This window comes from Stenella coeruleoalba (genome assembly GCF_951394435.1).
Source record: "Stenella coeruleoalba genome assembly, chromosome: 8".
Taxonomy (NCBI): domain Eukaryota; kingdom Metazoa; phylum Chordata; class Mammalia; order Artiodactyla; family Delphinidae; genus Stenella; species Stenella coeruleoalba.
Genome location: NC_137154.1, coordinates 8,302,321 through 8,328,400, shown reverse-complemented (window position 1 = coordinate 8,328,400; position 26,080 = coordinate 8,302,321). Strand labels below are relative to the sequence as shown.

General features: G+C 50.0%; 1 protein-coding gene across 8 annotated transcripts in view; it reads left to right on the top strand.

Moving 5' to 3' along the window:
- The window catches only part of MARK2 (microtubule affinity regulating kinase 2), a 58,753-nt gene that overhangs the window by 15,463 nt on the left and 17,210 nt on the right, over positions 1-26,080 (top strand). Inside the window, exon 1 of one of the 8 annotated variants that reach the window (XM_079928200.1) lies at positions 16,805-16,888. The exons of the other annotated variants lie outside the window; for them this stretch is intronic. Coding sequence (XP_079784326.1) covers positions 16,853-16,888 — 36 coding nt within the window. The 5' untranslated portion in view covers positions 16,805-16,852. Of the gene's footprint in view, positions 1-16,804; positions 16,889-26,080 lie in introns of those variants that run through there. 8 annotated transcript variants of the gene reach the window in all.

Genomic DNA, 26,080 nt, shown 5'->3' with positions numbered 1-26,080 from the left:
TTTTTAAAAAAATTTATTTATTTATTTTTGGCTGCGTTGGGTCTTCGTTGCTGTGTGCGGGCTTTTCTCTAGTTGTGGCGAGCGAGGGCTACTCTTTGTCATGGCGCGTGGACTTCTCATTGCGGTGGCTTCTCTTGTTGCAGAGCACGGGCTCTAGGCACCTGGGCTTCAGTAGTTGTGGCACACAGGCTCAGTAGTTGTGGCTTGCGGGCTTGAGCGCAGGCTCAGTAGTTGTGGCACACAGGCTTAGTTGCTCCGTGGCATGTGGGATGTTCCCGGACCAGGGCTCAAACCCATGTCCCCTTCATTGGCAGGCAGATTCTTTTTTTTTTTAATTTAATTTTATTTATGTTTTTGTACAGCAGGTTCTTATTAGTTATCCATTTTATATATATTAGTGTATATATGTCAGTTGGCAGGCAGATTCTTAACCACTGCGCCACCAGGGAAGTCCGTATCTCTTACTTTTAAAAGCTCTTCTTAGTACCGCTAATAGTAGACCTTTGGGCCTCCTATAATAGTCACTCAGACCAACTTTAAAGCAAATCTTTTTATACTCATCTTATTTGCTCAGAATCACTTCTCATCAGAATCATTAAAAAAAAGTTTAATCAAGTGCTTACCTTATGTCAATTTGTGTCTACATATAGACTTGCAGGATTGTAGCTCCATTTCCCATCACTCAGCAAGTCCCATAAGCCTCTGCTTTTTACACAAAGCATATTTCTTTCCAGAATTCAACTTGATGTGCTTTTTTCTCTCTCTTCAGCCACTGGTCTGTATGGAAGATAGACTTGCTTTCAAAGGAGATTTGTTCACTCTATTAGCTAAGGCAGTGCAGTGCCTCCTGGATGGCCCTCAAAGTACATTACTCTGTTCCCAGTGGTTGGGGAACTCTTAAAGGCAATGGACTGAGTACTTGAAGGGTAGATGTCTCACGGGGCACAGTTTGCCCTGAGGCTAGTGTCTTCAGCTATAGACATAATAATAGCCAGCATTTATTGAGCACTTAACTTTGTCCCAGATACTTGTTTAATTAGCTGTTTTACATTCATTAACTCATTTAATCTTTGTGAGATAGTAGGTCTTATTATTTTCCCCACTTTGCAGATGAGGAAACAGACGCCCAGAAATGTTGAGTAACTTAAGGTAACAAACTCATGTGGTTTAGAGTGTGTGTTGGTGTCAGAACAAGACTTTCTTTTTTTTTTTTTTTTTTTTTTTGCGGTACGTGGGCCTCTCACTGTTGTGGCCTCTCCCGTTGCGGAGCACAGGCTCCGGACGCGCAGGCTCAGCGGCCATGGCTCACGGACCCAGCCGCTCTGCGGCATGTGGGATCTTCCCGGACCAGGGCACGAACCAGTGTCCCCTGCATCGGCAGGCGGACTCTCAACTACTGCGCCACCAGGGAAGCCCAGAACAAGACTTTCTTGACCGTGGAGAGCACTTTGGCTCTGGCTTCAGTTGTGTCCTGGCAGTGGAAGATAGATCCCTTCGGATTAGCTCACAGCCCGTGTGGGGCAAACATGGCTCCCAGGCCGGCTTCAGAGTTGCGCGTGCTCTCCTCTGCCCCACCTTGTTTCCTTCTGCCCTCTGTGGCCTGTTGTAAAGGTGCCACAGTGTTGGAGATGCAGCTCTTTGGGTTTAGCTCCCTGGTCTTAACAGCTGAGGGAAACAGTTTTTTGATCTTATTGTTTAATCCTGGCTTCTGGTTTTCCTCTTCATCTCTTCTTACCTTCTGGAATTCCAAGAACTCCTTTAGAAAAACCAGGGTCTTGAGATCTGAAATTGGTAACCAACAAGTAAATACCTCACAGCATAGGACAGTTTGGATTCTTAGATTTGACTGTCCTGCTCAGTAGCACCTCACTAACTCCCAAAAAGAAAACTTTTGTTTGTGGATCTTAACTATGTACATTTTATCCTTAAGCAACTAATATTTTCTTTTTATATACCATTATGTACACTTACACGCGCAGAAGCCCAGAGCTACTTGCTTTTAGCCTTGACTGCCAAGGACACTGAGAGCACTGTAGCTGGTAGTGCCAGGCCTCTGTGTGTGTTTGGGACTTGCCAGTCCAATCCTGGGAGCTGAATTCTGTCCGTCCTGCTGTGTCTCTTTATCCCATCGCTTGTGTAATATGCCACTACTTCCTGTTTGCATTTGTCAGCCTTTCTTTTGGTTTACTTCTCTCTCCTGAAGCTGTGCATGTGGTCCTCCTAGACATCTGGAGTTGTTTCTTCGTGAGAGTGAACCTCTGAGGAATTTCAGTTAACTTGAGTTTATGAGTTTTTGGTTTGATTTACTTGCTTGTCTACCCCTGGCAATATAGTGCCTTTTCTTTTATCCTGTTAGAGGTTTTGATTTTATTAGCAAAATTCTGAAATTTTGAGCTGATTTAAAGATGCCAGCATGGGGCATGGGTAAAGGGGGTGAGCTGCTGCCCCTGATTCAAGCATCACTTATCCACTTGCACCCCTATTGCTGCCCTAGCAGAAAAAGAGGAGGAGTTCAACTTATATGATTGTATTTGTGTTCAAACCTGATTCACTTCTCTAAGATCACGGTTGCATGCCATTTCTAAATTACTTTAGAATCCATCTTTTTGTTACAGTGGAAAAACCAAGGTCCATGTGAATTACTTTGAGAAGCACAGCCTGTTGGGTTTCTTATGAGTGGTTCTCCCCCTCCCCACTTCCCACCTGTTTTTAAAATTTATTAATTAATTTATTTTTGGCTGTGTTGGGTCTTCGTTGCTATGTGCAGGCTTTCTCTGGTTGCAGCGAGCGGGGGTACTCTTCGTTGTGGTGTGTGGGCTTCTCATTGCGGTGGCTTCTCTTGTTGTGGAGCATGGGCTCTAGGCGCCTGGGCTTCAGTAGTTGTGGCACGTGGGCTCAGTAGTTGTGGTGCACGGGCTTAGTTGTTCTGTGGCATGTGGGATCTTCCTGGACCAGGGATCGAACCCGTGTCTCCTGCATTAGCAGGTGGATTCTTAACTGTTGCGCCAGCAAGGAAGTCCCTCCAGCACATTTTTATCTCTCCTCAGAGGTGGCTGCTGTCACATACAGGAGTTCTTTAGTGATGCAGGCCAGTGCTTCCTTGGAGAGTGCATGGCAGTGTTCTCTTGCTAATGAAAAGGCTGTCATAATGGGTTAGGTCCATAGGGGCTCTGCCCTTCTGTACCTGTATTCCTAGGGAGAAAAATCTCTACCTTAATTACCACATCATGCTGGCAGAGAGGTGTGGCTGCTAATCGATTAGATGACAGTCCTTTGCATTGGTGTGGAACTGTTGAGGTTGTTTTGTTTTTAAATAAAATAGATTTGAGCCAGGTAAGTTTATTTTGAAGAGATAAAGATTTCCCTTTATTAACCTCATGTCTTTTTTTTTTTTTACAGACTGTCTTTTTTCTCTTTTTTAAAATTAATTAATTAATTTTTGGCTGTGTTGGGTCTTCATTGCTGCATGTAGCCTTTCTCTGGTTGCAGCAAGCGGGGGCTACTCTTCGTTGTGGTGCACGGGCTTCTCATTGCAGTGGCTTCTCTTGTTGCAGAGCACGGGCTCCAGGCGTGTGGGCTTCAGTAGTTGTGGCACACGGGCTCAGTAGTTGTGGCTCACGGGCTCTAGAGTGCAGGCTCAGTAGTTGTGGCACATGGGCTTAGTTGCTCCGCGGCATGTGGGATCTTCCCGGACCAGGGCTTGAACCTGTGTCCCCTGCATTGACAGGCAGATTCTCAACCACTGAGCCACCAGGGAAGTCCCAGACCTCATGTCTTTAGTGCCATTTCTGTGTCCTTATCTTCTAACTTGGTAGTAAGAAGCACTAAGTTGGCTTTTCTTGTCATTCTGGTGCCGGTGGCAAACAGTGTCTTTTCCTCTCCTGCACCTTTGGTGTGCTTTCTTTCTGTTTGGTAGCACCAGATTCCTTTATTTGTTTTGGTTTTCCTTCTCTCCTCCTGTCTTGGAGTGGTTGAACCCTATTCTGAAATATATTTTTAAGATAGTGTTTAAAAGCAAACACCCTGCCTTTCTTGAAACCACAGAAACTGCTTGTGAAACAGCCGATAGAGCAAGCTGCCAAATCCACACTGTTAAAACCAAGCCCTAACTGACAAAATGTCAGACAATGATGTTAAACCTTCTTTATGATTAGGGTGTGAGGGTTTTCTCATTAATAAATGTTTAGGTGCTGAACTCCCAGTTTCACATTTGGAATGCTTTACATTATAAAATTCTGCATAGTAAACCATTCCAAAAGAATCTTGTGCAGCTAATCTGCTATCTGCTGTAGGAAAGGTTTTCAACAAAACAATTCCCATTCCCCGTCCCCTACTTATTTATTTTTTTTAATTTTAGAAAATGATTTTCTTTGGAGGTGATTTGGACCAAGTCTCACTAGCTTTACCATTTTTTGATAGAACTATATATAAAATATATAAACAACAAGGATCTACTGTATAGCACAGGGAACAATATAACTATATTCAGTATCTTGTAATAACCTATAATAGAAAAGAATCTGAAAAAGAATCTGTGTATATGTGTGTGCAGACACACACACACATATATATATATAACTGAATCACTTTGTTGTACACCTGCAATATTGTAAATCAACTAAACTTCAATTAAAAAAAATAGAACTAGCTTCAGAATTATTTTTCCTTCAACAGAGGAAGACTGGGGCCTTAATCTTTATCCTTAGGCCCTGAATTACCTTTTTTTTTTTTTTTTTAGGATGGCATAGAATCTTCTGTTTGTCTAGGGAATTTCTTTCCAAGTACTTTCAGAAATAAGTATTCGTTCCTTCTTGAAACCTTCCAGAAGAACTCTGACAGTGCTGGTAGCCTGCTGAGTAAGGGTACAGTTTAAAAACTGGTACTAGTGTATACATCAAGCTGTAACACTGCTTGAATGGGAGTTGATGAGGGAGACCAGGCTTGACAACCAATAATTGGGAAAGAAAAGGAAAAGTATATTAACGTGCCTCCAGAGTCACAGCCAGCACTGAGATATGGGCCTCTGGATGCAGAGCTTTACGAAGCCCTTCCAGGTTTTCCCCAAGAGCACCCTCTTCTGTTCTAACGCTAAGGGCTTGTTTTGATTTCATTTCCATGACCTTAGCCCTGAGCAACTTTTCTGACTTTGTGCTTCAGCCCTTCCTGTATCTTCTTTGCTTGTATATTGGGCCTGTCTCTGGTTTCTACATGGGGATGAGACAAGGAAGGCTAAATGATTGATTCTTCAGTGAGTCTCCCCGGGTTGACTTCCTTTCATACCAGCATCTCACAGCTCTCATCATGGTCCACTCAGTGGGTGGACATCCCCATTCATTGAAGTCTCAGGGTTTAATATTTATTATTTATTTATTTATTTGGCTGCTCCGGGTCGTGGTTGTGGCATGCGGGATCTTTTAGTTGCGGCATGCGGGATCTAGTTTGCTGACCAGGGATCGAACCCAGGCCCCCTGCATTGGGAGCGCAGAGTCTTAACCACTGGACCACCAGGGAAGTCCCAAGTCTCAGGGTTTAGATAGATCCTGGTAGAACTCATGGTCGTAGCTAGAAGCAAGACCCAGGATCTTCAAATCTCTCAGCGCATGGTTCCTCTGAAAAATAACAAAAGCTACAGACTTCTAGTAACTTGGAGGGCACAGGCAGGCTGTAACTTTAGTTAGCTCCTGGATTTGGTCCTGCGTTGGACGGTGTGATTTGTGCTTATCTCTCCAATTAGGTAGTCAACTTTTTTGAAGGCTGGGCTGTATTTTACCCTTCTCTGTATCCCTTCCTCCCCCATAGTCTCTTAGAGTGCTTTGCACATGATCATCTCTCAGTGAATTATTTGTGAAATAAAACAATAAGAAAAATTACAACATGGGTATTCTTCATTTACCACCACCCTTGGGGAAGTGTGTCCATATTGATTTGTGAATCAGACATTTGTCTATCCAGTTTTTGGCCATATAAGTCACAAGTCTTAATTGGTGTCTTAATAGGTTCAATAATGTCTAAAAAGAAGAACTTTTTCAGGATGAGAGGATAAGGGGGACTTTTTTTTTGCGGTACACGGGCCTCTCACTGTTGTGGCCTCTCCCGTCGCGGAGCACAGGCTCCGGACGCGCAGGCCCAGCAGCCATGGCTCACGGGCCCAGCCGCTCCGCGGCATGTGGGATCTTCCCGGACCGGGGCACGAACCCGCGTCCCCTGCATCGGCAGGCGGACTCTCAACCACTGCGCCACCAGGGAAGCCCTAAAGGGGACGTTTTACCCTATTACTGGATTGTGTTAAGAACTCAGAGAGGAAACCACAGCGGGGGAGTGCACTGCTGAGGAAACCCTGTCTGGCTTCCCGAAATAGGGAAGAGAGTGGAAAAGCCAGGCCCTCCCGGTTTTGCTGAATTCTGTTCTTGCCCCTGACACACAGCATCTCTGGCTATGTTGTTGCTTTTGGTTAAATTGGCCTCATCTTTCCTGCTTCTGCAATGGGTGAACAGAGGTACACTGGGTGTTGGGAATTTTGTCCAGAGCTGGAGAGATCATGTGGTCTGTATCAGAAGGCTGGAGTTATTTATAGTGGGAGAGAAGCTAAGGAGCGTGGCACAGAAAGAACTGATTTCACACCACCTCAGCACTTGGTGGTGGTGCGGACCCAGATTTCTTTCTGAGCATCTCGGGGGAGATCAGGTGCTTTTCTGAATTGACCAAGAGCTGTGAGGTGTCAGGGACCACATTTTCCAGGACCATTTATGGGTAGGGCAAGAATGCGATGACTGTTTTCTACTTTCCTCTTGATTCCTTGGTCTTTGTGACTCAGGGTGTGAGAGCTCCAACTGACTTTTTTTTTTGCGGTACGCGGGCCTCTCACTGTTGTGGCGTCTCCCGTTGCGGAGCACAGGCTCCGGACGCGCAGGCCCAGCGGCCATGGCTCACAGGCCCAGCCGCTCCGCGGCATGTGGGTTCCTCCTGGACTGGGGCACGAACGCGTGTCCCCTGCATCATCGGCAGGCGGACTCTCAACCACTGCGCCACCAGGGAATTCCTCCAAGTGACTTTTGAAGCTCCTGGTTTTGAACCAGTGCAGAAGGCAACAGCTGTGTAGGATGGTGGAAAAAGGACCTGTTGGACTGGTCTGCTTGGACCCGCCTCCCCCTTCCCCCACTCTGGGCAGCAGGGCTGAAACTGCTGCTTGCTGGGCTTTGCCAAGTTGGTTTCTCCTTATGGATCGGCTACCATGGTAGGCAGGCAGGCAGCTCCCCATCCGGGAGCCCTCCAAGGAGCTAGGCTGCTAGGGAGTCATGCTGCGGGGGCGGGGGGGTGGGGGGCAGGTGCTGGGCACCAGGTGTGCCACCTACCCTACCAGGGGCTGTGCCTACTCAGAGCTGCTCAGACTAAGGCTGCAGAGCCCTGAGGCCTGCTGGAAGTAGACTGTGTGTCACGGTACCTTTTCCTGCACCTTGTGGCCACATTCGTGGTATGCAGAGAGGCTGGGAGTGGTGAGGAGCTTGTAAGTTGTGGGTAAATGAAGTCTAGAGAGGGAGAGGATTCTTGCCTAGGGCACACTGAGTTCAGGGTTGTAATGTTTCTAAGTCCAGAGTTGTCACCTAGCTTAACTTTAATTTTCTCAGCCCTAGGTGGAAGAGGTTTTCCAGTGTGCGAGCTTGGTGTTCAAGACATGTTAGGTGAGGTTTACTTATGGAGCCAGACTTCTGGCAGGTTGACTCGATGTAAGACAAGGTCAGGATGTGGTCTTCAGGACGTGCAGACCATGCTCACTTCCTACTGTGGTCTCAGGGACAGGGCTGGAAGGCTTATGAGCACAGAGGCACTGAGAGCCCTCACATCCACCTAGGACAGACCCTCAGAGCTCAACTCCAGCCCCTCATTATACAAGTGGGGAAACACAGGTCACAAGAGGGTGAATGACTGGCTCAGGATATGTAACTTGTTTGGGTGGAGCTGGATCTAAATTTGCTCTCTCTTGAGGACTTGGAGCTGTATCCCCCGTTGCTTCCACTTCAGAAGCAGTCCTCTTGCTTAGAAGACCTGTGCGGGGGCTACCTGAAGCCCTCATGGCAGAGGGGAGGCTGGGGAAGGACAGGTGAAAGGGCAGTAGGCCCCAGCTCCGCACACTGGCCATGAGCTCTGAAATCCTGCCAGAGTCTGCATCCGTAGAGACACCAGAAGGCCCTCGAGAATGGATTAAAAGCAGTGGGCACCAGCATTCTAGCCCTGGCCCAGGGTGAAGTAGTCACGTGGAGCAGCGATGTGCTAAGAGCTATTGGGTAAAGAGTCACTCCGAAAAAAGCAGGAAGACCCTGACCTTCTCTCGTGAATTAGGAAAGCATTGCTTGAAAGCCTGTTAGGTGCCAGGCACTGTGCCTGGGCACTGAGGACACAGAGTTGACTTAAGCCCTGGAAATTTCTCTTAGGTTGCTCCCACTCTTGTGCAGTGGTGAACAAGACAGCCACCAAGAGTTGTGAAGGAGACAGGCCGTTCCGCAAGAGCGAAGTCCTAGTGCAAGAAGGCGGCTGTCTTTGGGACACCTGGAGTGATGTGTCATGGACCCTGTGAAGTCAGAGAGGTGGAGCAGGGAAGAATTCCTGGAGGACGTGATGTCTGAGCTGAGGCTAACCAGGAAGAAGAATGGGAACGGAGGATGGAGGCAAAGGGTTCCAGGCAGTAGGAGGCCGTGGCAAAGGCCTGGAGGTCTGAGAGAACACTTGAAGACAAGTGGCAGGAGCCCAGAGTGAGACTCTAGGGCGGGACGAGGGCAAGGCTGGAGCTGCAGGCAGGGAAAGGGAGCTGCCAGCTGAAAGAAAAATCCAGAAACGATTTGGGTCTGCAAATCAGTTTTACAGTGTGTGTGTATATATATATGTATATAGACATTTACCCCATGTATGTGTACGTATACATATAAATTGTGTGTGTGTGTGTGTTTAAGGGGAGCTTTGACTATGAAGCCATCACTTCCTGTTCCCAGTGCTGGGCGTCCTGCTGAGGTGCCTGTGGATGCCCCCCACATGTGGCAGAGTAAGAGGACTGGTTTTTCTACATGCAGGTGTGGGTGGAGGGTAGGCTGTCCGAGGTTTCCGTCCTGGCAGGTGGGACTGGTTTTAGCTTTGGAGCAGAGCTGGCTGAGGACACTGTGGGGCTTCTTCAGGCCCAGGGACAGGACCAGTTTCCCTCTTCTCATGGGGGAGTAACTCACAGGCCGTTGCTGACACCGGAGGTTCTGCAGGCTTTTCAGAGGCAGCCTGTGGCGGCTGGTGGTAGCAGTTGGTGAGAAAGAAGTACGTGGTGGCCATTTCTCCTGCCACTCCTGACAGACATTTCTGTCGCTAAATAGCACCTCTCTGTGGCAGCCTTGGGCTCTGCTCTGGCAAAGGAGGAGCATTTCCTCTCCGTGAGAGGGGCCATCCGAGGCTTCTGCTCGACCCTATACGGCACGCCAGCGAGAGTCCGCCTTCCCTCCTGCCACTGGCAGTCAGGGGCACAGGTCCTTAAGTGGTGGACCTTAACTTACGGGGTCATAGAAATGACCATGCTCCAAACGGCAAAACCAAAGCATGTGAAAAGCGACCTGAGGTTAGAGTGTAGACTGTCTGCCTCCGAAAGGTGGAACGGGGACAGGGTCTCACTTGACTGTATATGGCTGCTGCCTTGCAGATAGCTGGGCTGTCCGCTCTCCTGCCAGGGAGCAAGTTTTGTTCCCATGCTAGTCCGGCTTTTACTGTTTCCCCTCCTGCCTTTCCCCAGAGACCATAAACCTGCCTACCTCCTGTTATGTTCTAGTTCTGATAGGAGTACCATTCAGAGTTCTTGGCAGGAGACCAACTCACTTCTCTCCGGGTTGGTTTCCCCTCCTTTTCCCAGCGTGTTGGATGTGCATGTTCCCCAGAGTTCTCCGTATGCAGCTGTGGTGCCCAGAGATTGGAGCTCTCCTGCAGTGGGAACCCAGCTGCTTCCCTCCTCGGTTTTAGGGGCAGGGCTTGAAAATAGAGAATCATAATCTCCCTTCCTCCTCCTCCTCCTGCCCCCCTCCCCCCACAATACACCAAGCAAACTGGAGTGACCGGCTCAGGGGCTCAGAGCGGGACTCAGCCCGCCTCACTGCTCTGCATGACAGCAGCGATCTGGAGGAAGATTAATGGACGCGTGAGTATGTGAACCCCGGAGCACGTTACCATCTCAGGCTGGTCCTCGGTGGCAGGTGTGGACTTATTCTGGTGTTAGGGACACCAGGGCTTCTGAGGGGAGATGATGACCCAGCCAGGTGTGTGTCTGCCTGAGGCCACCCTCCTCTCTAACGTGGGGAAATGGAAAGCGCTTCTAAATACCCCTGCTCTTCAGAAGAGCTTGGTGGGCGGTTCGGGGAGTTTGTTCTTGGAATCCTTTGCAGCACAATATCCCTTTCTTCCCTAAGCCAGGTTCTTTAGCTCCTAAGCTGGACTTAACTACCTTCACTTCTTGTAGGATGAGTGCATCTCCCTGGCCGGGGTGAGACTGTGGGTGGAAGGTTAGGAAGGGGTAGCTGCTCCTTGCTAGAAAGGGGAGCTTGGAGAGGGAGCACAGGTTGCCAGCAGGTATTTTGCATCCCCCTCTGGCTGGCTAGAGAAGGGTGCCATCCCTAGTTCCCGTCTGCCGACCTCTCCAGACAGCCAAGGGAGTACCCAAATGGAAACATCCTCTTTCTGCCGAGGCTTGAGTGCCTAAGGCAGAGACCAGATGGTAGCAGCTCAGGCCTGCTAAGAGGGGAAGATTGGTTATTTAGGGGCTGTGACAAATGGTTTTGCAGAAGAGCAGGGGAGAAAGGATCTAATTTAGCAAAGCCAGGGGCCAATTTCTACAGTAACCCTGTGGAGAGCCCAGACGGCCTGGAACCACAGGGCCACAGGCTCAGGTGCTGACTGCCTTCTCCCTTCCTTCCTGTGTCTGGTGGCTAGTGATGTCATTGTGAGGTTAACCCTCTGGTCAGAGAGGACGACCCTGACTCTCTGCTGCCTGAGCCCTTCTGCCCTGGAGCTGTACCTAAATGGCCTCCCAATTCTGACTTTGTATAGGGCAAGAAATGGTCATAGGAAGTTTTGTTTTGATAGTTTGACTTCTGATTGGGCATTTAGCCATCTGAGAACTGAGTGCTTTCTTTCTTTTTTTAAAAAATAAATTTATTTATTTTTGGCTGCTTTGGGTCTTCATTGCTACGCGCGGGCTTTCTGTAGTTGCGGCGAGCAGGGGCTACTCTTTGTTGCTGTGCACGGGCTTCTCATTGCGGTGGCTTCTCTTATTGCAGAGCACAGGCTCTAGGCGTGTGGGCTTCAGTAGTTGTGGCTTGCAGGCTCTAGAGCGCAGGCTCAGTAGTTGTGGCACACGGGCTTAGTTGCTCTGCGGCATGGGGGATCTTGCTGGACCAGGGTTCGAACCTGTGTCCCCCGCATTGGCAGGAAGATTCTTTTTTTTTTTGTTTTTTAATGCACAGATCTTTTTTTAAAAGTTATTTTATTATTTATTTTAGTTTTGGCTGCGTTGGATCTTCGTTGCTGCGCAGGGGCTTTTCTCTAGTTGTGGAGAGCGGGGGCTACTCTTCGTTGCGGTGCGAGGGCTTCTCATTGAGGCAGCTTCTCTTGTTGCGGAGCACGGGCTCTAGGCATGCGGGCTTCAGTAGTTGTGGCTCGCAGGCTCAGTAGTTGTGGCTTGTGGGCTCTAGAGCGCAGGCTCAGTAGTTGTGGCGCACGGGCTTAGTTGCTCCGTGGCATGTGGGATCTTCCGGGACCAGGGCTTGAACGTGTGTCCTGCATTGGCAGGCAGATTCTTAACCACTGCACCACCAGGGAAGCCCCTGAGTGCTTTCTTTATGCAAAAGTACCCTGGAAACACCCCTCTTTCTTAAGCCCTATGCCACATGTATTTCTTGGTGAGACAGAGAGCCTCTGCTTGGGTATTATTTTAATTTGGGACTCTTAATGGGGCCCTATATTGCTCATCCTTCTAATCTCCCGGACCCGCCCCCCCAAAAAAATCCCAAACCTTTTATACGAAGAACTTTGGAAAGATGGAGCAGTGCCTCAAAGTCACTGGATCAAAAGTGGTATTTGGCACAGTTAGCTGGTTTGGTGTTTGGTGAGAGATTTCTGCTTTATATTTGAGCAAAAGATCTCTTGGCAGGAGGCCTCTGTGTGGTGTTCCCAGTGATTGCCCTGTTACAGGGTTTGCCCCCTTCCCTCCCCTGACAGGTTGTTTGAATCCTCTTGCCCATAAACAAGTACAGCAGAACATGTCGGGCCAGCTCACGTGACCTTGATTATCTCTTAACGGGGTAGCCAGCATCAGCTTTATTATTTTAATTATTTTTTAAAATTTACTTATTTATTTATTTTTGGCTGCGCTGGGGCTTCGTTGCTGCTCACAGGCTTTCTCTAGTTGCGGCGAGTGGGGGCTGCTCTTTATTGCAGTGCGCGGGCTTCTTATTGTGGTGGCTTCTCTTGTTGCGGAGCACAGGCTCTGGGCACGCGGGCTTCAGTAGTTGTGGCTCGCGGGCTCTAGAGCGCAGGCTTAGTAGTTGTGACGCACAGGCTTAGTTGCTGCGCGGCATGTGGGATATTCCCGGACCAGGGCTCAAACTCGTGTCCCCTGCATTGGCAGGCGGATTCTTAACCACTGCGCCACCAGGCGAGCCCCAGCATCAGTTTCAGATACCACAGTATCTGTTTGGCTTCAGGGGCAACCTAGGCCTAAAGTCAAGCTGCCACGTACTCAGTCCCAGTGAGAAACTTGTGCTTTCCAATCTTCTCCACCCAGCTTCTGACAAATGAGCCCTCCTCCGTTTATCTGACGAGCTAGCCAAGGCACCTGCCCAGGTCATGGCCACTTAGTAACAGGATTCAGCAGTCTCTGCCCTTGGCCCGAGGTTGAGACTGCGGTGGTAGCGGCGGGCCCAGTGAGGTAGAAAGGAGGTACCCAGTAGGGAAGACAGTCACTTGATGTGTTAGAGCTCCACAAAAATGTGGAGATGCCAGGAGGAAGCCTGGGTCTGTCAAGAAAGGGAAACAGGAGTGTTTATGATTCCTTAGTGAGGACCAGGTAGGAAAAGTCAGCTCTTATGGGACAGGAGTGAGAAAAGGACAGCTAGACAGTTTCATTCCTTCTTACCTTTATCATCCCTGAATTGCTACTTCTGGTATCTCATTTATCTTTCTCCTGTATCTCAAATCCTGTCTGCCGGGGCCCATGACATGCAGCTGTTTCAGGAAACTGCCCCTGAGACAGATGCATGCCAGCTTATGGGATACAAAACCCAACACCGAAAATCCCATCTTCCCAAACAGTGATCTTGTTATGTTGTGTGAAGGACAGCTGGTGGTGGGAGCCTGGCTGCCACGAAGGCTGCTGAGTCTCCAAGCCAGACACACTCAGGAGCTGGGGGTGCAGCTAAGTTTTCACCACCACACTCACCCCCACTACCCTGGCTCTGAGTTTCCCTCGTCTCACTACGGAAGAGGCAGTGCTCTTCAGTACATAACAATCAGGGACTCTGGCCACACTGTGTGAGTGTGTGAGTGTTTCTTAAATACCGGTCACATTTCCCATTGTGACTATTAATTTGCAAAGTTTCCAGTTCCATATACCTAGAAAATCTTGGCAAGATTGTTGACATTGTGTGTCTCAGGAGCTGTGGTGTGTACTCTGGATTTTCCTAGGGTTGGATGTGTGTGTTTAAAGTGCTTTTTATCAGGGACAAGTAGAGTGGCCTTTTATGGAAGGGATAAAACAGTTGAGCTGCTGGAGCCTTTTCTGGCTCTGCCAGAAACCCACGTCCAAGTCTGAGCTGTGCAAATAGGTGACCAGAACTTGGTCTTCCAACTCTAGCGCTTTCCTAGGCCGGTTTGAAAGATCCATCTCTTTTTGGAGAATAGAGAATTTGTGGTAAGCAGTGGGTAAAGAAGTTAAAGCCAAAAGCCGTATCTGGGCTTCCCTGGTGGCACAGTGGTTAAGAACCTGCCTGCCAATGCAGGGGACATGGGTTTGAGCCCTGGTCCGGGAATATCCCACATGCCTCAGAGCAGGTAAGCCAACGCACCACAACTACTGAGCCTGTGCTCTAGAGTCCCTGAGCCACAACTACTGAAACCCGCACGCCTAGAACCCGTGCTCCACAACAAGAGAAGCCACCACAATGAGAAGCCCGTGCACCGCAAGGAAGAGTAGCCCCCACTCGCCGCAACTAGAGAAAGCCCACACGCAGCAACAGACCCAATGCAACCAAAAATAAATAATAATTAATTTTTTAAAAATCTTATTAAAAAAACATAAAAACTTATGCAAAAGCCATATCTTTTTCTAGCAACCTACAGAATAAGTTGGGAAAGCATATGGAATTATAGTAATAATAGCTAGCATGTCATGAGCATTTAATATATGCCAGGCATTGTTCTAAGTGTTTTGGATGGTGTTGGATAATTTCTGACTTTACCCCTTTGTTTTCTCTTGATAGAAACCCCGTTATGACTATGGGGTCTTTGTCCTTGTACTCGGTGTTTGCATGGACTAGATAGAACAACAGGATGGGTAGCAGTGGCCTCCTGCTACGCAGCCAGACTCTTCTGACCGGAGGTATCCTGGGTGGGTTTTTTTCTCTCAATCTTCCGGTCTTTATTTAAGCCACCATGCCTGTTGGCAATTAGAGCTGCCCTTCAGGATTTGTTGGGGAGGATCTGTATTCCTTTTGCAGGCATCCTTTCTTCCCGGCTCTCTCTGAGTGAATTCGGAGGTGGAGAGCTAGAAACTTGGCTGCTTGCCTCCTTCAAAACAACCAGCATTCTCTTGTCTGCAGTCTGTGTAATAAATAGTGCATCTAACAATGCCCCGAAGTGGCCCCCTTCCTCCCCAGCACCACCGGTCAGTTGGTGGATCTAGTTCCTGAGGGCTTCCACCAGCACATGAGTTAATCTGTACCATAGGGCCCTGCTCCCGTGTTCAAATCACAGACGTTAGAAAGCTCAGAACCTCCAGCAGTGAAGTCTGAACCCACATCTCCCCGTTGCCTTAGCCAGGGCTAAACTGGCCTTTTCTGGACCACTCCTTTCTCTTAGAAACCAGTACAGTCAGACTCTCTTCCTCGGACTCTGTCTCTGAGAAGATGAATTAACTATAAAAGTGTTTTTTAAGAAGGCACTTACAATGGAAAATAGCTGTAATCTCATTTACCATATTCTCTGCTCCTAGGTCATGCACACAAACAGCTAGGGAGGAGAACTGTCGTTGCTACCAGAAAACGAACAGTGTTTGGCTTCAGAGGCAACCTAGGCCTAAAGTCAAGCTGCCATGTTCTCAGTCCCAGTGAGAAACTTGTGCTTTCCAATCTTCTCCACCCAGCTTCTGACAAATGAGCCCTCCTCCGTTTATCCGACGAGCTAGCCAAGGCACCTGCCCAGGTCATGGCCACTTAGTAACAGGATTCAGCAGTCTCTGCCCTTGGCCCGAGGTTGAGACTGCGGTGGTAGCGGCGGGCCCAGTGAGGTAGAAAGGAGGTACCCAGTAGGGAAGACAGTTGTAAAGAGTGTTTCCCCTGATATGTCAGGGGACTGTCCCAGGCTGCCTTCTCTCTCTCTGGAAGTTCTACTTGGCCTTCCTTTAATTAGCCCTTCTCTCCTGTAAGGCAGTGTCCATTCAGAATTCCTTTCCTCCAGCCTTATTCTTCATCTCCACCTAGGTTCATATCTCCTTAGACCCTCCCTCCTACCCAGCCACCCCCAGGTGCTCAAGTCCTTTTATGTCAAGCCCTCACCCAGAGTTTGAAGGTTAAGAAACCCCAGTTTCTACGGCCCACGCTCCTTGGAGAGCAAAGATACGTTCCTAGGTCCCATGTTGGAACACTGAATTCATTTTCCTATTCTGAACTCTGGTTTAAGTGTTAAGTATGGTTAATACACTACTTCAGATACAGTGGTGGGCCCTGATGGGGTGGGCTGGCCTGAGAATGCAGCCATCATTTGTAACATGCTTCTATGGAAAAATAGAACAGAATTTTTGGTAAGTTGGGGATTTCTTTTTTTAGTCTTTTGCCTGTTTTTTTTAAAGATTTTTAATGTATTTATTTATTTATTTTTTTATTTTTGGCTGCATCGGGTCTAGTTGCGGCTCATGGGATCTTTGTTGAGGCATGCTGGATCTTCTGTTGCAGACTGCGGGCTCTTCCTTGCGGTGCACGGGCTTCTCTCTAGTTGTGGTGGATGGGCTCCAGGGCGCCTGGGCTCTGTAGTTGTGGTGCACGGGCTCCAGAGCGCGTGGGCTCTGTAGTTTGCAGCACGCAGGCTGTCTAGTTGAAGTGTGCAACCTCAGTAGTTGTGGTGCTGTGGGCTTAGTTGCCCCATGGCATGTGGGATCTTAGTTCCCTGACCAGGGATCGAACCTGTGTCCCCTGCATTGTAAGGTAGATTCTTTACCACTGGACCACCAGGGAAGTCCCAAGTTGGGGGTTTCTTGACTAATGTGCTGCAGCAGATTTGCATGTGCCTTGTGGGAGCATTCTCATTACTTTGTAGTCATAGCACCAGCTATCACAAAAGTTGTCTTTCTAGATGCCAAATGCCAAAGATAAACACGCACACACCACTTCCTACCTAGAAAGTTTGCTAGAGAGCTGTGTGCAGCTCCTGTGATTGTTCTGGGAACAGGTGAGACTGAATTCTCAATTTTGACTGATTCAACCCATTGTCAGGTAGCACCGGAAACAGGGGCGTCCCTCATTCCACAGCTCATGTGTCCTCACCTGCTTGGGTTTTCAATGATCTGTTGTAGGAGGAGGATAGCACCTCTCCCTGTGAGCAGGAACAGCGCGATGGGGGTTTGCTCATGGAAAGAGCAGCCAGTTGGAGTTTTAGTGGTCACGTAAGTGGAAGAGCCACATTGCAGCCCGGCCAGGTGGAGACAGGTTCTGAGAGTGGTGGTGCCAGCCTTAGGTGGTTTCTATTACTTCTTGTCCTGCTGGAGCTCTGATCTCTGACCATGGTGACTTCTGGGGCAGCAAACTTGTCCCAATCTTTTTTCTGATATTTCCTCTTCCTTCTTCAACTCCCTCTTTGAAACTGGAGGAGTAGGAAGGTAGTAGTTTTTCCACTTCCAGAGGAAGATGCAGTGGAAAGAGGCACATGTCTTATTCAGCACCTTCCAGTGTAGAGCTGGAACCAGATAAGACCCGGAAGGCCTGTTTCCCGGCCTCAGCATAAAAACATTTTAAGGAAACCGCATTGGAAGGGGCAGAGACAAAGGGTTAAATCTGCACCCAGGTAGAAAGGCTGTTGCATAAACGCTGAGAGAGGGGTTTTTTGTTGTTGTTGTTTTTTTAGATCTCGTGCTTCTTTTTTATTTTGTGTTGGCAAAAACCCCAGGAGAAGATTGGAGATTCTGGGAGGAGGTGATTATGCTGGGTGAGTCACCTGAGCTCCCCAGCTGCCGTTTTTAGTCCCTCTGCTTTTCTGTAACAGGAGGCAGTTTGGGGAGGGTGGCGGCTGGGTGGGAACGCCGTTTGTGCATTGGACAGAAGGCAGGTGTATATGGGTGAATTTTTTGGCTCTCTAGGGTTGACAGGGCCTTGCAATCAGTACATTGGTTCAAAGAGGAAATATTAAAGCAGCTCTCGGTGTGGCAAACAGTAAGTAAATGTCTCCTAAAGTCACTGTCACTTCCCCAAATCAGTAGCTCTTAGAATGGCTCAAGCTGCATTGCATTGTCACAGCAAGACACAGTGGTTTTGGTAGCAAAGCAGTGGAGGGATTGAATGTGGAGAGGCAGAGAGAACTGTCTGAAGTGGGAGGGCCTGGTGGTTGTTGGGCAGCAGGAAGTTCGAGGAGAGGGATCCCCCTCTGTGATGAAAGGAGGGCTTAAGCTTGATTGAGGGGAGCCAGGGATGGGGGTGGGGGCTGCTGGTCCTCAGCTGTGCCTGTATTCTGAGCCTGCCTCCAGTTCTCCTAGGTGACCACCTTTGCCTCAAGCTTTGTGACAGATGAGAGTTCCAAGGGGCTTGTCCCACCTGAGAGAAAGCTTGTTAGTAGAACTGACGCTCCATGGATGTCATCCATTTTGGGGAGAGAGGATCTCATGACCCACTGCCCACTTGGATGTTGTATGCGGAGTGCGCTGATGTGGGTTATTGGCATGTATCCCAGGGACTGTCACGAAGATGCCCCAACATGTTTTCTTATTTATTCATTCGTTCACCTTTATTCATTCATTACCTTACTGAATACTTCCGCTCTGTGTTATAGACATTGTTGTGAGCCATGAATCAGACGGACCGGGGGCCTTCCCTTTATGGTGTAGTCTAGTGGGAAGGACAGACAGTAACCAACCAACTTCAAAGGGCAGTAAATGCCCCGAAAGAGGGGAAAGGGGTCTTCTGGCCAGAGGTTTTGATCTTCCTTCCTCTGCCCTTGCTTATCTCCTTGGGGGAGGAGGGGAGCAACTTTAGGGATCAAAAAGTTGTACCACTTTTATTCTGTATATATTCCATGAGTATTATAACGTGGGGCACTGTTAGGCACTAAAGGCATACAACGGTGACCTCTGACTTCTCAGAGCTCAAAGAGGGGGTGAAGGCATAGAGGCACAAAATCAGAAGAGCTGAATGGGTACAGATAGGATGCTGTGAGAGTCAGAGAAGGGAGAGATCACTCTCAGCTAAGAAGGTGTCTGGATAACTATTTGAACAAAGGGATTTGGGATAAACAAGGGATAAGAGGGTTTACTTACCTGGATCACTTAAAAGAAGGTATTATATGAGATCTGGAGCCTTTTAGTGTGTGTGGATCTGTGTAGCTCTTCATACCACAGTTCCAGTCCATTCCCTACGCAGCAGCCAGAGTGGTGGAGCTGGGGTCCCACCGCGGGTCTGTCTGACTCCAGAGTGACACCCTTCACTACCACACCACATACAGCCAGACAATGAATGTGCTAAAAACAAACTACTGGGCAAAGAAAAGGAAGTTGGAGGGAGGCCCAGGCACCTCAGCTTCACTGGTTAGTCTCCCATCAGCTCCCCACAGTCCTCTGTAAAGCGAGCCAGACCTTCCTGCTGCAGGCTGCCTTCTGCCTCCCCCAGAGCCCTGGGCTGCTGGCAGGCAGGCTCTCCTGTGATATGGAGGAACTTGTTGGTCTCCATGGTTACGGTAACCCACTGGTAGGGAGGAGCCGAATGGAGTGCGAGGCTGGCAATGTGAGCTTCCCCCAGCCCTTGGCACCATGTGGTACTGGTATGTTGGCCGTTTCTTGGACCTTTTCTGAGAGGAAGGAGTTAAGAAAATGATGAGGAAGGGAAGAGTGGGCACACCTTCCTCCCGCCCTGGGCTGCTCAGAGGGCAGAGGCGTGGCTGCCTTCTCAGTCACCTACTTCTCTTGGCAGGAGTGGTGTTAGGAAGGAGGGTCCTTTTTGTCTGACAGCCCAGCCATGGTAGAAATTTGACTTTCCTCATTCTAGAAGGAATACCAGCTTTGCTACACTGGTACTTGTAGTCAAGTTCTTAGAGATTATAGCTCTTCTCAGGGCTCAGAGAACCCCTGTAGATGGGAGACAAAGGTCCCTGCCTGAAAGTGAAGAGAGATCTTAGAAAACATGGTCGAGACCTTACTGCGCACCAGTGACCGTGGTCAACGCTGGCGTGGATTTTCTCATTTCATCTTCACACTAATCCTGTGAAGTGGGAACAGCTAGTGTCCTCATGTCCCAGGTGAGGAAACTGAGACCTAGAGGTGCCAAGTGATCTTGCTGGTGGTGTTCGGTGAGCTGGTAAGGAGCGAAGGCAGGGCCCCCACTGCCTCCGGCTGCCTCCGGAGCTCTGCTGTGCTATCCTGCCTGACTAACAAGTAAGCAGAGATACCATCGTGAGTCGAGACGTGTATGGTTCCCCTCCTCTCAGTCTCTAGAAGGCAGGAACCAGATCTCTCTGTACTTTGCAACAGGCTCCAGAGGTGGGTGCTCAATGAAGGTTTGCTGAACAGGGCAACAGTAATTGGGGACTGAGATAGAGACCAGGCCCCAGTGAGCAGATTCTCAGGGATAAAGTGTGGAAGCTTCTGAGGCCGTGGTTGCTCAGTAGAATCCACCATTTTTGAAGAGGACCCCAGCATTTCAGGTGGCTCAGAAGACAGGAGATTTGAGGGGTGCTCCTTGCACCGCAGCTTCCATGCATGAAGGGGCTGTAGGTGGCTCAGCTCGGATCTCACTCCAGGTCGGTTCTCACCTGCCGGACTTCCCAGGCAGGCACTGGCTCTGCTGTGGCAGCTTTGAGGCGCATGGGCTCCCTGCATGGCCCAGGCTGCAGTGCTGGTCTCCCAGCCTTGGGGTGAGACTTGCAGCTTAGAGAGCTGGAGGGCAGCGAACCACCTTGCTTTTGGCTTTGCTTCGGCCACAGGCTGTGCTGGCCTCCTTTGTCAGGGAGGCATCTACCCTGGTTGGAAAAAGGGAGCAGCCCTTTGGCAGTTTTACACAAGCCCACCTCCGCTCTGCAACGGAGTATTAAGGGATGGTGGGGGTTCCCCAGGTGGAGACATCACGGTTCCTTCTGGGGCTGGGGGTGTACATCCAGACTCTGCACTGGTCACTGCTTACCAAGCTTTACCAGAGCTCTCCTACCCAGAATGCTCCGCTGGTGTATTGACTCTTGGCTGTTGAGAGTGACAGTTGCTCAGGATCAAAGGATGCAAAGAAGACTCCTGGATGCAATGAAGGAGGAAGGGTTAAAGAACTAGTGATTTGCCATGTGACGTTTCAGCTCAGTCCCATCCTGTCTCTCCCCAGCCTCTCTGAGGTCACTGCTTGGTACTTCCTCAGTTTACAAAGCCCCTTACTGCCCCCCAACAAATAAGATTGAGGAAACAATCCTTCTGTCACATTGCAAAATCCTGGAGACTGGAAAATGAAGCCATTTGATCCCGCTCTGGCATCTGAGTGGAGGGGCAAGCCTGAGCCCAGGGTCCAGAATAAAGCCTGACCTCTTCCACTGAGATGAGGGCCCACTTTGGGAAGGAGTGAGAGCAGGGGGTGCTGTGGGACCACCTGGGTAGGCCTTTAAAACAGCCCCAGCCCCCCACTGGCCTTAACCCGGATGTTGGCCTTCCTGCTGTCCCAGGCACCTTTCCGGAATCTTCACATCTTTCCCCTCTTCCTAATCTGTGGAGGAAGAGCGAGGGACTCATTCTTCTGGGAGAAATAAGAGCAGATTAGGCTTCAGAAGCATTGAAGAGGAGCTGGTGAAGGGGACCGTGAGGAACAGCAGAGTGCTGGAGTGGGCGCGAAAGCCCTGGGCTCCAGTCCCAGCTCTGCACTGGGAGGCTGACCTTGGGCAAGTCTGTTAACTTCTGTGCTTAAATTTCTCATCTGTAAAATGAAGATGCTCCCTATCCTGTAGGTTTACGGTGTGGAGAACATGGGAAGTATGTGCCAGCAGATGGTAGTACCAGAAATGCCGAATCTGTTGACCAGGGTTCATACATAAGGTGAACACTGAGTAGCACGGTCTCCCAGGTGTCTGTGCTCAGGTGCTGTGAGGTCAGTGGGAGGCTTTGCCCTTCCCTAGAGGGGTTTATGGCTTCCCAGCATGAGATCTTTAAAGAGTTGCCTAGTGGGAAAGACCCTAGCCTCGAGTAGTGGAACAATGTGAAGTTGATCTGGCGGCCAGAAGAAAGGCCGAGACCAGAACACAAACGGGGAGGGCTCCAGTTTGCCACAAGGACAGCAGATGCCTGGACAGCAGGGGCTTGGCTGGAGGCAGGTGTGAGGAATGGCTTCCCCTGCTGCCCCCAGGCCCTCAAGAGTTCTCAAAGAAAGCAGTATTGGGGTGGGGTGGGGGGTGATGGAGACTTGGAGGTGGGTGGGAACCTGGAGATAGACTCCCAGAATCAGGGCTGGAAGGGATTTAGAGAAGCATTTGGTTTGTTCCCAGCCTTTGGGCAAAATTTAGGATTAAGCATCTCATTCTCTATCAGTGACAAAGATTCTTAGTCTAGAACCCACGGACCTAAGGGGCTTCACAGGGTTCCTGAATCTCCTGATATTATGTCCAGAATACTATCTGTTTAAGTGGAACGTGCATTTTTCTGAGGTCAAACACTGCTTTTTGTGAAGTAGGAGGTCCACGTGCCACTGTTGGATGGCTAGTTTCTGCTCCCACCCCGCCGCACGGGTGGTTTGCTGGCGCTCTCTGGGTCAGCACGTCTGATTCACACATACTCCTCCCGCAGATTTGAGCCCGTACCCAGGTCCCACCTGCTGCAGGTGAGATAATGGCTTTATGACAACCTGGGCTGGCGTTAGTCTCCTCCTCACCCTCTCCCAGCTGTTACCCAGCAAAGCACCTTGGGGAGGGTGGGGCAGCCCACTTCCGGAGAGGGGGAGGGGAAGGGAGAAGGAAGTTGATCTAAACCCGCCTCTTACTCTCTCTGTCTCCCTTCCTTCCCGTTAGCCTCCTGCCCCTTTCCTCCCACCTTGCTCCTGGGTAGTGTCCGAGGACTGCATGCATCTTCTGGCTACCAGACCCTGGCCCACAAGAAGCCGCAGGGCTTTGTCCCCGTTGCTCTGCTTGCCAAGCCTGGGCTCTCTCTGCTAGTGGTGGTTTCGGTTGCGACACAGTCCAGGTTCCCAGGCAGGAGCCGCTTGGCCTGGCTGCTTCGCTGCTTTTCACTGACGAGGTGGTGGAAGGAGTCGCCTGCTTCAGCTGAGTAAGGGTGGCTGACGGAGCCAGGAGCCCCCGCCCTGGGCCTGGCTCTTCCCGGCCTCTGTACTTTGCCCTCACTGCCTGACAGATCCTGCTGTGGGCTCTGCTGAATGGAAGTCGCTGGTAGTCCTTGTCCCTTTCTCCAGCCGGGTATGTTTCCCCCCCTTTTTTTTTTGCTGTGGAATTGCCCCCTCCTCTTTCATCCGTCTCACCCCAAACACAGGATCTTTGAAGGGTTGCTAAATGGAGCCAGGCAGCAACTAGCACAGGGAAGTGCTCCTCCTGGGAAGAGGCATTGGCTGAGAAAGGAAGAGGCGGCAAATGCCCAGAGAAGACTCTCCCCTTAGGTCGAGTGAGCAGGCCCAGCCAGAGTGAAGGGAACGGGCTGGTGACAGGCAGAGGCCCAGGGAGGGCGCACGAGCGCTACAGTGAGGGGAGACGGGTCTGGGGCGGCCGCCCAGGGCCGGTGCCCAAGGGACACTTTTCCTCCATTCCACAGTGCCCAGGCTCACTCTGCCTCTGGCCAGGGAGTACCTGTCTATCCCCCTTCCCAGCTTGGCCCCCTCCCGGCCCCAGGGAAGTCTCAGGACACTCGAGGCCAAACCTGAGTGCAGAGCCCCAAAGCGTGAGCTTTTCTAGGGGCGAACTGTTGGCCAGGGCCTCCAGCATTAGGGAAGGGGCCCTGCCTACCTGAGTCAGCGCCGGGCCTCTCGGGGTGGAGGCTGTCTTCCGGGCAAACGTGGCAACATGCCTAGGCTGAGTTCTGAGATCCAGGTTGAAGGGCCCATTGGATATAAGACTTTTTTTTTCATCCTCATGTCCTGCCTTCTCTCCTCTCGATTGAGGACCTCAGAGCTGTTTAGGCCCTAATTCTGAATCAGGCCTGCTTAGTAACCTGCGTGTTCTGCCACTTGGTTCCAAATGCTGCCTCACAGGGTGACCCCTTGTTCTTTCTGAAAGCTGCCTGACAGCCGTGGTGTCTGCTTTCAACAGACTGGCCTCAGACCTTGGGGGCCTGCCTATGGTGTGATGTCAGCCAGAGCTTTGAGGATGTCTGGTGTTCGATGTCTTACTGTGTGCAAGGAGGATGGAGGTGGGGGGCAGAGCATGGCTCTAGCTAGATTCTGCTTAGTTGGCCCAGAAGGGCAGCTAGTCTTCAGCCCCCCACCCTGTTGGTGAGATCTGGGTCCAGGTTACATGGGCCTAGTCGAGAACCAGGGATGGGACTCTCTCTCCGTGATAGCCACCCACACCCCTACCTCCTCTTCAGCCTTTAAAGAAGCTGCCTCTCGTGGGGCCTTGGTCCAAGGAACATTTCCTACTAGAGACTTTCTCCTTTCTCTGCTTCCTCACCCTGTCCCACATCCCTGCTGTGGGAAATATCTCACAACATAGAAGAGGCAGAAGGGGGTAAGAGAAGGACTGTGTCTTTTGAGTCCTGAGAGTTGGGTAGTTCGGTCCTGAAACGGGAGTGTGTGACTTTTAGAGCAGGGAATCAAAGAGCACGCACCAGTGTTCTCTGCTTCTCTGGGTCCCAGACAAGCAGAACCTTCTCTTTGACTGTCCTGGATACCTAGCTTGGAATCAGCCCTTCACAGCCGCCCTGTCGAGTCTCCTCCTGTGAAGGCTGAAGGTGCTGGTGCAGGCCAGGTGGCTGATGCTCAGCCGGGAGGGCCAATACGTAGCATCTCTTGGCCTCCAGATAGGCTGCAGCTGGCTTAGGAGGGCTTGACTGAGATGCAGAAGTCTTGTTGACAATGAGACTTCCGGCTTTGCAAATAGGCTTTGTAGTATTTAGGAACTAAAAATAATGGTATTCATGGTGGTTCTTTTTTGAGCATTGGATAAGGCATTTTACATATTTTCTGTCACCTAATGAATGTGAAATAGGGACTACTTTATCACCACTTTACAGATAAGGAAACTCATGCTAGTAAGTGGGGGAGCCAGGACTGGAACCTAGTTCTGTTGGACAGAGCTCCTCGGCACCCACTAGACCATCTCCTGACACCCACGTGTGGGATCATCCCACGTCGGTCATCTTTTAGATGATTTCCTTCCTGCTTTGTAATAATCTCATCTCCATCTTAAGGATGTTGTTAATAATAATAGAGTTAACACGTGTTGAGTGAGCGGCAGATTCGGGGCTTGAACCTGGCAGTTTGTCTCTGCGTCTGTACTCTTAAGCACCCTCTCTGTCCCAGTAAGGAGGAGGGTTGTTGCTGTTCCTTGAAGTTCTGTGTGCAGCTGAGCCTCTGGGTGTGGGGAGGATGCTGTCCTGCTGGGCAACACAGAGCAGCCCCTGGAGCAGGAAACGTGGAGAGGGATGGGCAGAGCAGAGCTCAGGATAGGCAGTAGGGTTCCCAGATTTGGCTTCAGGGAGCAAAGGACCCAAATCCTCAGGTAGACACTAAATTCTCATTGCAAAACTTTGAGGACTTGGGGACTGTCAAGACCCTGCTGCCTTGGCTCATATCCTCAGGAAACAGGAGAGCGACAGTTTAGGAGGTGATTTAGAGGTTGCCAAGGAAACTTTTCACCCATCTTCCGATCTTGGAAGTTGGGGCAGAGGGAAGTGTTTTCCTATTCATAGCCCCTTAGGGCTGAAAAGCAACAGGTTGGAGAAGCATGCTTCTTGCCAAGGAACCCTGGACAGTTCCTTGGGTGGTAGCAAGTCATTTCTTTTCTCTGTGGTTTTTGAGGGCTTCACTTAGAGCCAGAAAAGGACCGTGAAAGAAAGAATTTTGAGTCACACTTCTCTGGTCACCCTGCTCCCCTCCAGATGGTTTCCTTGAAGTTTCAGGGCAGCTCTGGATGGTTCTGCGATGAGGCTCTGGCAGCACTTTATCCCCATCATGCTGGAGCAATGGCATCAGGTGTTCTGGAGGAGGCAAATCAGTGCTCTCGACCAGAGTTAGGCCAGATGCTTAACAGTGGGATTGTTCACCCGTTAAAGTGTACAATTTAGTGGCTTTTACTAAATCCTCAGAGCTGTGTATCCATCACCACAGTCAGCATTTCATTAGAATATTTTCATTACTGCAGCCCTTAGTTGTCACCCCTAAGTCCCCTCGCCCTCCTCAGCCTCCTCAGCCCTAGAGTCTCTCTCTTGTCTCTATGGATTTACCTACTCTGGACATTTCAAATAAATGTAATCATATAGCCTGTGGTCCTTTGTGAACAGCTTTGTTCACTTAGCATAATGCTTTCAAGGCCCATCCATGTTGTAGCATATGTCAGTTCTTTTTTTTGTTTTTAAGTTATTTTCTTTCTTTCTTGTGGGGGGCGGGCGCTGCGTTGGGTCTCCGTTGCTGCGCACGGGCTTTCTCTAGTTGCAGTAGGCAGAGGCTACTGTTTGTTGCAGTGTATGGGC